Source organism: Oenanthe melanoleuca, chromosome 4, assembly GCF_029582105.1.
Source record: "Oenanthe melanoleuca isolate GR-GAL-2019-014 chromosome 4, OMel1.0, whole genome shotgun sequence".
Classification (NCBI taxonomy): domain Eukaryota; kingdom Metazoa; phylum Chordata; class Aves; order Passeriformes; family Muscicapidae; genus Oenanthe; species Oenanthe melanoleuca.
In genome coordinates this window covers 47,576,004-47,593,015 of record NC_079337.1, presented here as the reverse complement: position 1 = coordinate 47,593,015, position 17,012 = coordinate 47,576,004, and the positions used below count along the sequence as shown (strand labels likewise).

Genomic DNA, 17,012 nt, shown 5'->3' with positions numbered 1-17,012 from the left:
TATTATGGAATTGTATGTGTGTATAAGAATAAATTGGGTAAACAACATGTCAAAATGCTTTGTGGGTTTTTTGGGGACCCGCTGTTTCCCTTCAAGAAGACTTTGTTCCAGTAACTGTGCAGAGTTCTTTAATATACATGAACTTATGCAAATTAAAGTACATCAGTCCGCACTGCTTGACATGTGTGTATTGCTGAGGTGACAGGTCACGCAGTTGTCTCAAACCTGTGGCAGAGCAAGGCTAGCTCTGGTTCCAGTAGTGTTAATAGGAGCTCTCTTACAGCAGCACCCCTGATCACTCCTGTGATTTCAGGAAGAGATGTTAGACTCCTTGCTGACAGAATGGCAATTTATTTTAGACTAAAATTATCCCCTGAGAATTCGCTTATCTGACCATATCCAAAAATCTTACATCTTCTGTCCACAATTTTTGTTGTCCCTAGCATCATATACCTTCATCCCCCAGAGAATGCAGGTTATTACATACTGCCTAGGGGCTGTTCTGATCTTTTTGACTTCTAAACAGTTTTCCACTTTTTTGCTCCTTTGACAATTCAGCAAATGAAATGACAGAGATGGATTTCATTACAGGAGCTTTGGCCATAATTATTTATTGCTTACCTAATAAATCTGGCCAGAAAAGTAATTGATTTATAAATCCCACAAAAGCACAATCATTAGCCAGTGACTTCTTGTAGTGCTGCTATGTAGAAATTACGTGTATGGAGGGATAACTTTTCTTCTAGCCAAAAGACAGTGCAAGAGTAAAGCAATGATATTTTATGGTTTTTGTGGATCATGACTATTCTGGACCAATTTTTTTTTCTGGTAGCTCATTCTATATTTTCACTTTCTATTTTTGTGAATGTTTTCTGTTATCTGTTCTGAAATGATAGCAAAATGGACTGAAGTGTATCAGGAAGGATGGATTGGACTGTGGAGAGGAGGAATAATCTCTTGTTTGAGAAACTTGAACGAAAACATCTGTGGTACTAAGGAGTTAACTTGACAACATGAGTAATATAGACAGAACTATTGAAGTTCTGGCCATCAGGGTGAGATGGAAGGCCAGGTGAGGTATTTTATGTTCATATTTTTCTCCTGAAACTCTTTTGGCTAAATTTGTCATCCAGTAACTGTAATTTTTTTTTTTTTTTTTTTTTTTTTTTGTCAAGTTCACATGTGAAAAATCATGCTGTATAAGTGAAATGTCATTTTACCTACAGGCTCCAGTTTAGCTCCTGATTTACTGTGCTGAGTACTGGTCTTCACGTTGTCTACACCTGCTGAAGTTCTTGTTTGCTCAGTGGTATTGGGCTACTGCAAATATTGGATGTATTTTCTGACTTTGGTGCAACTGCATCTCTTCAATGTGGCAACACTTTGGTAATGAAAACCTTGTTTTAGCAGCATGGAAGTGAGCAGGTGGGTATTTTTTTTTTTTTTTTTTTTCTGTGTGACATTGGATGTGTGATGTACAGGGTTACTATTCCTATTGAAGTACTGAGTCAGATCACTTTTTTGTGAAGGTCCACAAATTCCATTGAACTGTTTCTGAGTAGGCTGTTGCAGAATATAAGCGCAGTAAAACAAAGCCCTCCAAAGAACTGTATAAGGGTTTGTCATAAACTGGACATTTACATTTGTAGTAAAACTGCACTGGAATACAGTTTTGGCACTGATACCGTATCTGTTGGTGTTCTGTCTCAGCACTAGCTGAGGCAGCGCTCAGGTTTCCTGAGAGGGAGGGCTCAGCAGAGCCCCAGCGGTGGCAGGGACAGAGCCCATCCATGATCCAGGGCTCTGACAGCTGCTCGGGGAGCACCGAGCTGCTTCTGGAAGAACATCAGCGTGTCAGCACCTTGATGCTGCTGCACAGCTTGATTTACTTTTTTGGATAGTTCTGGATGGTGGTAAACACTTCCGTGCCCTTGGGTGAACAGTTTTATTTAAGGTCCAGAAATGAAGATAAGGAGCCTCTCCTCCTTTTACGTCTCTGTGTGGTTGCTGTTCACAGCAGTGATACTCACAGGTGAGAATACTGCTTGCTAGCTAAATGTTGCACTGAAGTTATTTTATTCAGATAGGATCTTGTGATGCACCCTACATGGCTGAGCCACAGATGTGTTTAATCTGTTTAGCATTACTTTGTCTCACTGATGCATAAACAAAACGATCATGTACGACCAGAATTGCAGTGCTCTTGGGGAAGTTTTGATTTTTTGGGATATCTTTTTTAGCGAGGAAGATTTGCTTTGAGCTCTTAATTAGTCCAGGAAGTCGGTGTGAATCACCAGAGAGGGATGTACTCCAGAGCACTTGTTCCCTACATATTGCCACCTGGCATTTGCGCAATTCTTGCGGGTGTGTGAGAGGCTGAAATGCTGAAGTGATAACGACTTAAACAATTGGCCATTTGCAAAAGCAGCGGGTGCTCTGATGGGGCCGGATTTGCACCCCACAATCCAGGGGGAGAGGGACAGGTTTTGAACCTGCATAATTACATGCCAGGTGCAAAGGGATGAGCACCCATCACCAGAGATCACAGCGATAAATAAACCTTTGTTTAGCAACAAGCTGGATTTTGAACCAGATAAGGGAGAAGACCGATAAGAAGCAGATCCTGTGAGATAGGATAATACTTTTTATCATGTATGGTGATATCAGTCCTTCCATTATCTACTCTTATCCTTTCTTTCTTTTTCTTTCTTTTCCTTTCTTTTCCTTCTGTGTTTTAAGTGTAATCTTTAGGCTTTTATATTTTTTTCATTTCTATAGATAATAACCTACGCCACTTCGTACCTCTTTCCCATTGTTTGAATTGATGCATCTTTTAAATCTTTCTTGTGACTTCATTCAGAGGTTTGTTCGCCTTTGCCCAGGGGAGGGGAATTGAAGTTTCTCTTCAAAAGTCTGTTCACCGGGTGAGGTCTGATGAGTTTAACATCTACAGATAGGGAATAGCCAGAAGATACACAAGAAATAAACGAACATTAATGGGCATTACCCCACGGAGACACCCGGTCTGGGAAAAGATTGATAAGAGAACCAAAGAATGAGGGCCAAATTAGTATCAAAGGCGAAGGGATCAATAACCAATAGAAGATTGAACACCTAAGAGATAAAGAAGTAAACTGAGATGAATGATCGTGAATTTCTTTGGGGTTTTATGTATAAATAGGCGAAAAGTCAGGTAAAGAACCATGTCTGATGCAATGGTTTTCACTGCACAACCCGGGCATGGGTGGATGAAATAATTTATATTGCATGTCCTGCTCAGAATAACATCCTGCCCAAAGAAAAGTAATCCCTAATTCTCTAACGTTTAAAAGAGGTTTTTGGAGAATCTGTTTTTCCTGCAGTTTCAGTGACACCATTGCAACCAAATTGCTCTAAAATAAATCTGCCATACATAAATATATGTATCCACACATGACCAGTCATTCAGTGTTGTTTCACTCTTATCCATCCCAAGGGATCTATTAAGAAGAACCTCAGTTACCTCACCTTCAGGGGTGGTTGTAACAGAGTGGTTCTGTTGTCCTTGCCCTTTGCTTGCAGAAATTTGCAAATCCATGTGAAGATGATACAGAGGCTGCCTAGAGAAAGTGTGATGTACAAAACAGTATGAATAGCAAAAGTGTAATTTAAAACCTCAAGTTTCAGTCAATTATCTTTAGTATCTAAGTCTGGATAGCAAGAAGCATCTCCAAATACATGGTTTGGAAAATATGTTGGTGCACAGATGTATTCACACACAATGCAATTGCCAGCTTGTGAAGAAAAGCAGCTCAGACATTTTACAGGTGGTAGTTTAAAAAGAAAAATTCTGGAAGTAGCAGGAATCTTACCAGTGTTGCATTTGGGGACATACCAAAAGCAATTAGCCTTTAAGTAAGTGTGATTTCAGACCTTGCTGACTGGAAGTCAGAAAGTGAAAGTCATTGGTAAAATAAAAGTAATTCTATTTACTTCAAAAAAATGTAGGAATCGCTGTATTCAGAGTGTTTTTTAATGAGTGTGAAAAGCTTAAGTTAGCTATTCACTTGCTTCAGGTGAACACTTTATTTGAATAGCTTCATCAGGTGCTTCTGTATCTGAACTAATGATATTCTATCATATACAAATGATAAATATGGTTATAGCAAATACAGCTTGAAGCAGCAGAAAGAGGGTGTTTTGTGATGCTGCTCAGTGCTTAATCCAATGTACTGAACAAATCCATGTTATCTAGCTGTAGAATCAGCCAAAGGAAAATATGCTCACATGCTGTTTAATGAGCTGTTTGAAGACTACTCCAATGCTCTAAGACCTGTGGAAGACACAGATAAAGTACTGAATGTCACCCTTCAAATCACATTGTCCCAAATTAAAGACATGGTGAGTAAAAGTATAGCTCTGTTTTTCTAAAAATATACAGGAATATACTAGATGTAAGCCTTTTGTTTGGATGTGAGCCTTTTCTTTGGAGTAGGAAAAGCAGCCTTCATTTTGTTGTGACAACTTCAGAAATGCTCCCTCAGGGGCAGGGGAGAGGGGATGGGGGTGTATCCTGTTCTCCAGAATTTTTGTGCATTCTTCTCCGGTTGCAGCACTTAAAGCTTCCATTTTAAGGCTGGAAACTTAGAGCTGCTGAATTTTTAAGACTTCTTTTGTAGTTAGGTGTTGGTATCACACCCTCCAGGCAACTTTTGCTGAGTTTTAAATACAGCAAATGCTTTTTCTAAGATGAAATTAATTTCTACATAAAATCCCTAAAATTAGCCTTCAGTAATTTTTATAAATATGTTTTTTTTTAGATACACTTTTAAGGCAAAAGAAAATGTGTCTGGAAGGAGAAGGAAAGATTATTTTTGTGACTTCTGAATTATAATTACAAGGCTTCTCCACACTCTCAAAGAATTTCTTAGCCTGAATCTGTTAGCTATTTGCTATTCTGAAGCTTGCAAAAGGAAATTAGGAAGAACTGGGAGTTTTAGACACTGGTTAAAACTAGGGAGGGTGCTGGGGGAAGAAGGTTTGCACAAGCCAAAGTCCAAACCAGCGATTTCCCTGTAGAGTGTATGGACCTAGATGCCTGTCTGAGAATTATTTTGTGACCTCTTAGTATTCTGCCTGTTTTTAGCACTACATCAAAGCCATATCACAAATGCTGTCTGTGTCTAAGATGTGATTTTGTCACCTTCAGCTAGAAATATTTCTACATTTTTATGCAGGATGAAAGGAACCAAATTTTGTCAGCTTACTTATGGATTCGACAAAGCTGGTATGATGCATATCTCAGATGGGACAAAGATAAATATGATGGGTTGGATTCTATCAGGATTCCAAGCAATTTGGTTTGGAGACCAGATATTGTCCTATATAACAAGTGAGTGTGGCTGGAGAAAACCAGCTTGAATATTTGAGGGAGGGAGGGGGTTGGAGGAGTAACTGGCCTACAAAAGTCTGAACTGTCAACTCTACCCTACCTTAGCAAGGGGTATGTTTGTTGTCTTAACATTTGCTGTTGAAAATCTAAATATTTTGCAATAAAGCTATAGACAAGAGCTGAAAATTATGCTGCACAACAAAGCTTTTCTGAATTTCTCTTCGCTGGGAATTGAATACCCTGGCTGTCTGAGGTGATTTCTGCTGAGGTTCCTAGAGAACTCTGGAAGATTGTCCACAAAAAAGATGATACATAAAGGCTGCTCTCCCACGCCAATAATGACCTGCAGATTGTTTCCATCTTTTAATGGATTCTTATCCTACTGTGTCCTGTTTGAGGTCAAGTTTGAAGAAACTATGACCAACAAATACAGCATAATTTAGCAGCACTGATGTTTGGCATTCACAGGCACTCATACCTGTAAATAATTTTTAATAATAAGTTCCTAAAATTCAGTGTAAATATGATTTCAGAAGCATGCTTTTAATGGTGTGAAAGGAGAGTCTTCCCCACTACCCACCTTCTCTGGCCCACACCCTTGAATTTTTGTCTGTCAATCCTGATTGCCATTTTTCTGTCTTTTAGGGTTGATGATGACTCTTCAGAACCAGTAAATACTAATGTAGTGCTGAGATATGATGGAAAAATCACTTGGGATGCACCTGCTATCACAAAGAGCTCTTGTGTAGTGGATGTGTCTTATTTTCCTTTTGACAGCCAGCAGTGCAACCTTACTTTTGGGTCCTGGACCTATAATGGTAATCAGGTAGACATCATCAATTCTCTTGATAGTGGTGACCTCTCTGACTTCATAGAAGATGTGGAATGGGAGATTCATGGTATGCCAGCAGTTAAGAATGTTATCACATACGGCTGCTGCTCTGAGCCTTATCCAGATGTGACCTTCACGCTGATTTTGAAAAGGAAGTCCTCTTTCTACATATTTAATCTGTTGCTTCCTTGCATTTTGATCTCTTTCCTGGCCCCACTGGGATTCTATCTCCCTGCAGACTCTGGTGAGAAAGTGTCTCTGGGTGTTACAGTTCTTCTTGCTCTGACTGTGTTCCAGCTGATGGTTGCAGAGATCATGCCCCCATCTGAAAATGTACCTTTGATAGGTGAGCTTTACACAGTTTGTCTTTAAGCATTACTTATTAATAGCAGGGCTGTACATCAGCAAATCTTTATGTAATTTGTGATTTGTGAATTTTGCTACATATTTGAAACATAGTGAAGTACTTAAAATATGAGTGGAATTTATATAGGTATGCTGCAGTTTTCTGAAGTTATTTTGTGTTTATTTTAAAATATACATTAGGTAGCTATTTTATACTTATTAAATATAGTTAGATATTTAGAAGTATGGTATTGCATCTTGAAATAAAGCCAGTGATGGAAAGCAGTTTTAGAACCAACACATGAAGTATAATCAAGAGCTATAAGCACAAGGTCAGACTGTTTCAAGACATGTTTCTGTCAGGTCCAGATGGTTGGATGGCCTGGCTGGCATAGTCACAGTTGGCTTAATATCTGACAATTGCTACATTGGATTATGGTTCCTGGGAATCCATTATGCTGAAATTTAATTTATATCTGGGAGTTCAGAAAAGTTCATGTGAAATTAAAGGGACATAGCTTATAGCTTCAGTCTGTTGTCTCTATTCCTACACTGTCCCTTGCCATGCTTTCCAACCCCTTTGAAACTGGGCTCACATCACATTTGTCTGTGGCTCATCCTGTGTGTTGCTGTCAGCCCTTGCTTTTCCTGCAGAGGCTGAGGAGCAGAGCTGGGAGCTGCCTCTGCACAGGTGGGTTGGGTGGTCAGCTGTGTGTTTCAGTTGCCAAAGGCAGGGGCAGAGGAGCACAGCTTGTATTCTCTGCAGCTTGCCAGCCTTCAGCTCTGTGCTCTGACCTCTGAGCTGGCAGCACACTACTTGTGGATACCAACAAGGTCTGGGTATTCCCTGGCATGTGTGAGTGTGAAAACGTGGATCTGCAGGTGTGGGGTGCACCAATAGCTCAAACAAAGTGTTATCATCACTGCTGTTAATGCATTGGGAAATGGGATTTCCAAGGTGCCATGTGAAACAATTAGCATGGGGATTTTGGAGATGCTATGAAAAGAACAAGGCTCTTGAGAAACATTTTTGAGCTGCTTTCTGAATTGATGTGTTTCAAGTCATCAGAGGTTTTGGCTTGCATATATTTACCATGCTTATAAAATAGTCACTTACTCATCTGATAAGGACATGCCAGTAATGAGTATGAGATTTTATTTTAATAGATTTAATCTTTGTTTTTAACTGGTAAATCATGATCTAAGAGAATTGGGGTGACTGAAACTTTGTTTCACTTGCATTTATGCTTAACACTATGTTGTCACACTACTTCTCACTGAATGTTTTTATTAGAGTAACATCTTGAATATTATTTTATTTTGTGTTCTAGGGAAGTACTACATAGCAACTATGACCATGATCACAGCTTCCACTGCATTGACAATCATTATAATGAATCTCCATCATTGTGGCTCAGAAGCAAAGCCTGTTCCACAGTGGGCCAAGGTGGTTATTTTGGACTATATGTCAAAAATCTGTTTTGTTTATGACGTGGGTGAAAATTGCACAAGTCCAAAAAGAGAGAAGGAAGAAGAATGCAGATTAGAGGGGGATGATGGGTGCCAGAGGAGGCACAAAGAGGTAAGGAGTCCTCTTCCCACTAGGAATGATGACTGCAACCTCAATGGAAATTGGAATAAAAGTTATGGAGTTCATGGTGAAAATGCTAGGGAGACTGTTAATTGCTGTTCTTGTTACAAAATGCTGATTAAAAATATTGAGTATATTGCTAATTGTGTAAGAGACCATAAAGCAAACCGGGCCAAAGGAATTGAGTGGAAAAAAGTTGCAAAAGTGATGGACAGGTTTTTCATGTGGATTTTTTTTATCATGGTGTTCTTTATGAGTGTGCTGATCATTGGGAAAGCTGCCTAACTGAAAATGAATATGTTCCTTTTGTAAATCTTAATATTCTATGTTAGTTTCTTTAGGAGGAGTTCTGTGATAGGAGTGCTTTTGAGATCTTTGTCTTGCATTCTGTAACAACAAACAAATTCATTCTGTAGGCTGTGACAGTGAGTTGAGATACTGCATAACTGAGGACTTTGCTGGTGACAGCCCTTGCCTTTTAGTGTGGGTGTGCTGATGGGGCTGCAGGATAAGCAGTCAGTGTTCCACCTTGGTGGGTGGTAGCCATGGATTTGGGCTGCCTGGGCCAGAGCATTGCAGCCGTGGAACAGCAGACTGTTGTGTATTCACAGGGCTGCACCTCTGCACCTTGTAATTTGATCAGCCCTTTCTCTCTTCCAGGGAAAAAGAAGGTGTATTTGTGACATGGTGACATTTTCTGGAGATCATCCCTTCATGGCAATGCCTTTTTTTCTTTTATTTCAGCTTGACTTGAAAACTTACATTTTTTTTGTTACAGTTCACTGATCACTGCTCCTATCATTCATAGGCTCTACATGTCTATCTGCTGTGCCTTTAATTTCTGATATGGTTGAGCTTACTGAATATGATCTTTCTCTTTATCATTTTCTGCTGCTGAATGTTAATGTATTGTAACCATGTCTCCAGATTCCAAGGGTTTCTTCCTCACTGAGTCAGAGGGCCTGTTTTCAACTCTTTCTCTTGAGCCCAAGAATAGGAAGAACTTCTCCTTCCTACATGTCTCATTGACCTGGGCTTTTGTGCAGGATGTGCCTTTAAATGCTGTTTGAGACTGCTAAAATAGGAGGCTTTGACTTCTGTCTTCTCTCCTACCAGTGTTCACCCTTTGTGTTCCTTGTTCACTCTTACAAGCTCTTTAATACTTAAATTTTAAACAGCTTACAGGAATGCCAAGGTTGTTCCATGCATTACTTAGCACAAAATCATGATCTTAGGGACTCATTAAAGTAGTGCCATAATCAACACTCCTTGCTCAACACCTTAGTACTTAGTATGGGAAAATGTTTGTTGCTGACAACACCAAAAACCCTCTTCTGTCTGTTAATTTCTGTTAACCCTCTCAGACTGATAGAGCTCTGGAGGATGTCTCTTGTAGCAAAGAAACCAGTACCCTGGGCATGCCCATGGCAAATAAATTACTTTTGCAAAGTACCCTGAACTTTGAAACCATGATATTCTAGATGCAGTGGGAGAGGCAGAATGGCTTTGTAATGGATCCCAGTCAAAAGTTCATGTGATAAAACTAATTTTCATAATTGTCACAGTTAATAGCAGCCTGCCTGTGAATCAGTAACTTAAGGGCAAGGAGCTAAACTGGTAAAGTGATGCAGTTGTTATGCCCAAATTTATTAGAAGGAAGGGAATTGTTCTTTTTATTTTGGTGATGTAAATGATGCATTGAATTGCTAATGGCAAGTTTTCTTTTGTGTGGAATAATTAACACTGTAAACTTATCTGGATTCTCATACATAATGCAAGCCTTAAAGTCCAGGTTTTAATGTAAAGTTAAACTGTGTGTCTAGCCAAGAATAAACTCAGTATGTGGAAAAAGTCTCAAGTGTGTTCACTGTGTGTTATCAGTTCCCACTCAACCAGAGTAACTTTGAGTAGCTCCTTTAGAAGACAAACTGTTCATTTTCATTCACTGTGCAGAAAAATGATTGCATCCATTTGCCACATGGTTCAGGGTTTGGCACTTACACTGCCTGCTTGAGGAAACTGGTTTGTTCTTTGTTGTGGAAAAAAATTACTGCCTGTAAAGCTGAGGGAGTAAGGTATTTAAAGATAAGGGTAAAATATTCAGAACATGAGTCTTCAGGATGGAAAACTGATGACCAAGAGTTCATTTAAGGCTTATGGGTGGCACAAAAGGCTACTGTTCACAGTCTCTTACAATATAGGAACAGGGTACAGGAAATGTACACAGTGTGTGGCAGTAGTATCACAACAATGTGATAAGGCTGAGGAGCTCCTTGCAACAGGACTGGTGAATGCAAAAATATTATATGGATTTCAAGACTTAGAGGGAAAAAAATCTATTGGCATACTTCTAAATACAGTCATCAAGCATTTAAAAGAGGAGCAATATGTCTATGACTATATGTTCTTCAGTGTTTTTCATCCCACTGGTGACACCCACTGGGGGGCAGCTTCAAGATTCAGACAGCCCTTTAGTCTGATTCAGAATATCTTTGTTAGAAATTCAGATTCTGTCCATGTCACTCTGCTCAAAACAAAGTGCTGCAGTTTCCATGTGTAAGGAAGAGTTTGCAATCATAGGTGGATGGTGGGTGTCTGTCATGCTGGTGCTTTTCAGTACTCTGCATGCTTGGATGATGATGTTGAAATCATGCTTTGCAATACCCTAGTACTTTTTATGTGAAGATGTGATGGCATAAGAAATACCTTCCTTGCAAGAATTTGATTTGAAAAATAGTTATAGTAATTTGAACCTATTAACTATTAAATTTGCTTTTAAATTGTTATCCTTTTCTTTGGATCACCAGACATTCTCAAGTGTTTTTTTCACCCTTTATTTACATATAGTGATTTTTCTTGGCCTTGTAAGAAAGACTTCCAGACTTTTCCATTTTTAGTTCATAAGAGCCCTGGATTTGATAAAGATTGTGAGCAGCAGATGATGACTGCCAGTAGAAGCTGGTCCCTGAATTTTTTGTGATACTAAAAAAATTTGAGTCATGTCTTTGGACTTAAGTCGTGTCTTTGGACTTGATCATCATTCAGGGTAAAAAACATGATGTGACATTGCATGGCCATGATTCTGGTGACAAGGCTGACCCAAGGCCCATGATACTGCATTATCTGGTTTAAAGCTAGCTCAGGAGTTTCTGACTAAATTGAAAGGACAGTAGCTTTTGTCTCAATGTTTGCAGAATCACAGAATCATTTAGGTTGGGAAAGACCTCTGAGATCATTGAGTTCAACCTTTGACTGGCCACCAGTCTTGTCAACTAGACCACAGCATCAAGAGTGATGTCCAGTCATTTCTTGAACACCTTCAGAGATTGTGAGTCCACCACCTTCCTGGGGAGTTCATGTCAAGGCTTGACAACCCTTTCCATGCACGAATTTCATCAAGAAGAAACTGTTCTAAATCAGCCTTGTGTGTTAGGAGGCAGAACAGTACATGACAGTTGTAGTGCTGAGTGACACAGCACTGCTTAATCTAATTCTGTCTGTCTTGGTCTCTTCCTCTTTCCTTTGTGTGCCTTGTGCTTAGATCCAGTAATCTTTGAGGAAGATGAAATCCAGAAATTATTAATAACTATGATTATAGTAATGGAAAATTAGTTATTTATGCACTGAGTAATTCTATTTACCATGAAGGCAGCAGGGTGACTTAATATTTACTGAGGAAGACAATGATGCTGTAAAAACACTGTTTTAGATCTGTGTGCTGCAGAGGTCTTCAAGAGATGAGCTGACAGAATCTTTTGTTGTAACATCTCTTGGCAGAGAGATCAACTCTCCTTTCTTGTACTGAGTCACTGCAGTGTTGAAATGAGAAGAAATAAAAACTGTCTCATGTGATGCCTTCACTGCTCTTTTCACAAGCAGATTACAGAGCTGAAGTGTAACAGGATGTTGGGGTGTTGAATTTTCAGTGGTGCAGAAAGGTAGAAAATGGCCTTTCCTAAGCTAGGAAATCTGTTTTTTTTCATGGAAATTGAAGCAAGAGGGTTCAGACTAAACCAAAAAGGATCATCTTGAATTATAAATGACATTCTGAGAGAGAAGAGGTTATTCCCATGTTTCAGGAATTCAGATGTCACATTCCAAACATCCACATCTTTTATCCACTGGTTAGCAAAGCTTGGTTCTTTGACACTGCCAGGATTATGATGTCATTTCTCGAGAAATGCAGGAGTGTGGCAAGAATTCCTGATTGTGCACCAGTCCTAGTTTGAGAAGCTGAGGATCTGAGTATGATTGTTTTGGAGACAAGAAAAGGAGACTGTGGGGTGAAAGGCAACTCCTCTCATTCTGTTTATAGAAGTGTGGAGAATCTATCTTTTCTTACAAACCCGTATTATTCGTTGAAGAAAATAATATAATGACTCATGTTTTCTTTCTTACAATCTTCTCATCAGTGACAGTATATAGGAGCAAAGGTGACTGTAGTCTGTGTGCAGCAACCTCCTTTGTAGTTGCAGGCAGAGTGAGTGACCCAGAGCTCAGTTAAAGGAGAGCAGCAAGCTGAGCATCTCTTTTCTCACTGTTCTTTGAAGCCTACTAAAGAAGAGAAATCTTTCCTCTTTGTTAGAGACAAGTCCAACTCTGTGGAACACACCAGAGGTAGTGGAGGTGTTTGTATCTAGTTTGTGCTGTGCAAATTAGGGCTTCATTGTCTCCAGACACATTTTAAGAACTCCCTTTTACCTTTGCAGTAAGGAGTAACAGAGGTAGCAAATACTTAGCTCAGTTTTGTTCTTATGTCTGTCTTTCTAAATACTTTTATATGTTTGATTCCTAGTCTGCAGGCCACAGACCACTGGAGATCTGCAAGGCCACCAGGAATGCCCTGCACCACAAAGTGAGTCTCAGGTGGTGCCTCCTGGTTACTGGGGTGCAGGGATGGACCTTGGTAGTGAACTGAGTCATGCCTAAGTCACATGAGATGCTTTGTCTGGCCAGGACAGTACTGTAAGTTCTGTCAGGTGTAGTTCTAGCCATTGTGGCTGAAAAAGCAATCCAGAGGTTTGAAATACAAATCTAACTGTAGAGGATGGGATGTAAGCTTATGGGGAGCATAGCAGGGTGGAAACTATGGTCTGTGGGAAAGCTGGCATCTGGTGGTGCTATGGTCTCTTTTTTGGGTATTCCTGCTTCAGAGTAGAAGTCCATCTAGTGAACATCCAGGAAATGCAAATCAAAAAGGGCATCTGCAATTTCAAGTAGGGCTTTTATTCTATTTTATGAAGACATTTATTTAGAAAGTGGTCCAGTACTACCTTTTAAGTAACCCATCTAGGATTATGGATTTTTCTGGGGAGCAGGTATTGTTTTTTTCCTCTGCCATTATCATGTTCTGTGTCTTGACATTCACACAGCTACTCACAATAAATCTTTATCTCTATTTTAGAAGAACTTGGAACATATCTTTGTATGCCATTACTTTTATTCATATCACTCTTCACCAAACAAGATTTTAACTATGGTGTTGGAAGTGCTGAGGAGACTGCACATCACAGTCTTTCCTACATTTCACCTTGGTTTGAAGAATGTACTAATTTGATTAATTTAAAGGCAATGACAGACATGGCAAAAGAAGAGTGGAGCAAAAAATCACATGCCTTAAAAAAATTACTTAAACCTAACCCAGATTATTGTAGGCAGAGTGTTTCAATGAATAAAATTATTAGACTGGAATCACTGGGTTATTTGTTTGCTATGTGTCTGTCACTACTATCAGACAACTTGATTAATAGTGGTCTTAAATACTGTATAATCACATCACATTCTGGTTTTGTTTGCCTTTGAATTCTCCATTAGCATGCTAACCACAAGTTAGCAGGAAATTTTTTGAGACACCATAATATGAACTAATAAAGAATTATACTGTCATTAATGCACACATCTGCATGCTTCTGTTGTTAGTGTGCCATAGATAAGTGATAGATCTGGCTCTTTTATTCATTCTGTATTTTCAGCTCTAGCTGAGCCAAAACAAGCTGCTCATGGTTCATAGCTGTTATAGGTGTATTTTCCTGTCCTGCAGGTTATGCCTACTTTTGAATAGCATTTTAATATTCTAGGTGAATGCCAGCAAGATGTTTGTGGTGAATGAAACTTCTGCTGCTTTTATATAATGTTTTTAACATAGCTGAAAACAGAATGGTGGTCACAACATAATCTTTCCTCATAGTTAAAGGATGAGAGTTTATGAAAAACTTTATGAAAAAGGATTAACACTAACATCCCAAACCCAAGAGTGAACTGGCTTCTTACTCCCTCACTCTGAAACAGTAGTGGAGTGCAAATGACCTCAGTTATTAGCTGCTCAGGAATGGGCAAAACATCCTCACCTTCAGCTACATTGCCTCAGTTCTGCTTTGGATGCCATGTTCACTACCCTGGAGAGGTTGTTTGACCTGCAACAAACAGTGTTCTCAACACCATGGCTGGATAAATGTGTTACTTGGGACAGCACCCTTGAGCTGCATGAATTTTCAGCAGTGCTTCAAGCCAGCAAGTTTTGTGTTGCTAGCAGCGTTTTATGAGACTCTAGATTTCTGCAGCACCAGCAGCAAACCAGCCTGGGAGTCCTGCCCTCAAGGGAATGGTAGAGAGGTGAAGAGTGACAGAAGAAATAAATCTAGGGTCCAAGTGCCTTTGCTGTGAAAGCACCTTGCAAAAGTTCCTTCTGAGGAGTTAGTTCCTCACCTAAACCTGGGACCTCTAGGGGTCATACAAGTGCTGTTCTAGTTGCTGAGGTGCTTCAAGACCATGCTTCTAAGCAATTTTTCAAATTAAAAAAAACCAACAACTGCTCTTAACCCTAAATGTGCTGTTTTCTCCAAGCCATAACAAGTGATGCAGCCTTGTTACACAGCTGTTCCTATTAATCCTCTATTAAGGATTAACATGGTAAATGAAGAATTAACAGGTAAATGAAGAATTCTATGCTATGGGTAAGCACAAAGATTGCTATTCTGAAAGGCTGCTTCATTACTTCCTCATTAGCAGTGCTTTAATTCATAGTGTGATTCAGGGGCTAAGAGTTTTAGGAATAGATGTGATTTGAGGTAGGCTGCTGGTCCTTGAAGTACTGCAGGTTGAAGGTTTCATGAGCAGTGGAGGTTGGTCAAAATAGTCTGGTTTTTACTGGAACCAAGAGAAAATGCCTGCTGGAGGCACTGGGAGCTGTGACAGGAGGAATCTGAGTCCTTGGCCAGATTGTGGAGGCAATTTTCTCTATGAGAGCCCTCACAAAGCTGGGCTTTGCATTGGTAGCTAGAAAAGCATGGCCAACACCCCAGAGCTTTGGCTGCTGCTGAGCAGTGCTTCACTGCAAGTCTGTCTCTCCAACATTCCCCTTGCCAAGGAGCTGGGCATGATTTTGGGGAAGGACACAGCCAGGACAGCTGACCTACTGATCAAAGGGTATTCCATAGGGTAAGACATCTGCTCATCCATAAAACCTATGAGAAAGGAGGAAGGGAGGGTGTTGGTAGGGAGGGGGTGGGGAATTTTCTTCCCTAGCAAGTTCTATGTGTACTGAAGCTCTGCTTCCCAGGAAGAAGCTGGACATCATCTCCTGATGGGAAGTAAAGAATAAATCTTCTTGTTCCCTTTGCTTCCATGCACAGCCTTTGCTTCTGCTTTATTAAATGTTTTTACCCTGATCCATGAGGGATTTTTTCCCACCTTGTTTTCTCCCTCCCTGTTCTGCTGAGGAGGTGAATGATAAGAATGACTTAGTGGGCACCTGGTGTCCAGTGAGGGTCAACCCACCACACCAACTTAAACTTTCACTGTTGCATCAGATTGCCATCCCCTGGAGGATTCCTGGAGTGTAGAGACTGTGCAACTCCTCCTGTGAGGTAACAAATGTAATAAGACTGCTGGAGATAATTTGGTCCAGCTCAAGAGACTCAGAGCTCTTTAATTGCTGCCTGGGCCTGGTTTATGCTCTAATCCTCCCCCATGACACTGTTTCCACTGTACCTGCTTTTTTGTGCTTTGTAGGTGTCCTCCTGAGCCCAGCCAGGAAGGTGACTCCTTCCCCTTCCTCTCCATCCCAGAGGGACTCACACCTGGAGCTGTCCCTGCACATGGCAGTGCTGCTGAGCAGGCAGAATGGCTGCAGACTCTACCAGACTCTGCCATCAGTCTGGCTGTGTTTGCTTGAATGGTGATATGACCAGTTTTGGGGGAAGAACTTCACCTTGTGCAGCAGCAAAGCATCAGTCACTGTTCACTTCCACTGTGCTGGCACTGCCACTGTCACATTGCTCTTTTCTAACTTGTATTATCTTTAAAAAGCCCACAAACAGAAAAAATCGCTGGAACAAGAAGGTAAATGTTAATCAGACCTGTATCAATATTGTCTTAAATCCATTAAATACACAAAGCCCTGCCTACAGAGACGGAACATGGCACAATGACTGATTTCAGAAATTCCTGTCCATACCAGACATCAGAAAAGTTACAAGCAATGAACTCAAAAAAAGGAAACCTTGTGGAGATGCAGTGGGACCTAAAATTGCAGGTTTTGCACATAGATGATGGGGCTTTATCACAGACTGGAGAGAACCAATGGGCAGATCTGCAGCGGTGTGGCATCTAGTTTTAATTAGATACTCATTTAAGGACGAGGCAGCAAAGTATTATGATAGCTCTGGGACATGGTCCTGCTGCTGCTTGCCTTGCTGTGACTGAGACCTGCTCTTGTGGCTTGTATATCAGCATCAACCTGTGTTTTTTCCTTTAGTAGGATGTACAAATAAATTGCTCTAGTTGGAGTAAATATAAGACAGAACAGAATGATACTGGTTTTTTTTTTCATTGTCTGCTTTACTCTATTTACTGGGAGTGCTTAGCTAGGACAC

The 17,012-nt window shown here is 40.2% G+C and overlaps 1 protein-coding gene across 1 annotated transcript; it reads left to right on the top strand.

Annotated features, from left to right (window-relative positions):
* The first annotated feature begins 733 nt into the window (after positions 1-733).
* On the top strand, positions 734-9,997 carry CHRNA9 (cholinergic receptor nicotinic alpha 9 subunit). The gene is made up of 6 exons (XM_056489747.1): positions 734-1,072; positions 1,227-1,425; positions 4,235-4,380; positions 5,217-5,371; positions 6,017-6,549; positions 7,880-9,997. Exons 3-6 carry the CDS (start codon positions 4,267-4,269, stop codon positions 8,422-8,424), a joined length of 1,347 nt encoding a protein of 448 aa, XP_056345722.1. The 5' UTR covers positions 734-1,072; positions 1,227-1,425; positions 4,235-4,266; the 3' UTR covers positions 8,425-9,997.
* The last annotated feature ends 7,015 nt before the right edge of the window (positions 9,998-17,012 follow it).

Coding starts and splice junctions, on each gene's coding strand:
- CHRNA9 (XM_056489747.1), top strand. CDS start 4,267: ATGCTGTTTAATGAGCTGTTTGAAGACTACTCCAATGCTCTAAGACCT. Junction 4,381..5,216: donor TGTCCCAAATTAAAGACATG/GTGAGTAAAAGT, acceptor ATTTTTATGCAG/GATGAAAGGAACCAAATTTT. Junction 5,372..6,016: donor GATATTGTCCTATATAACAA/GTGAGTGTGGCT, acceptor TCTGTCTTTTAG/GGTTGATGATGACTCTTCAG.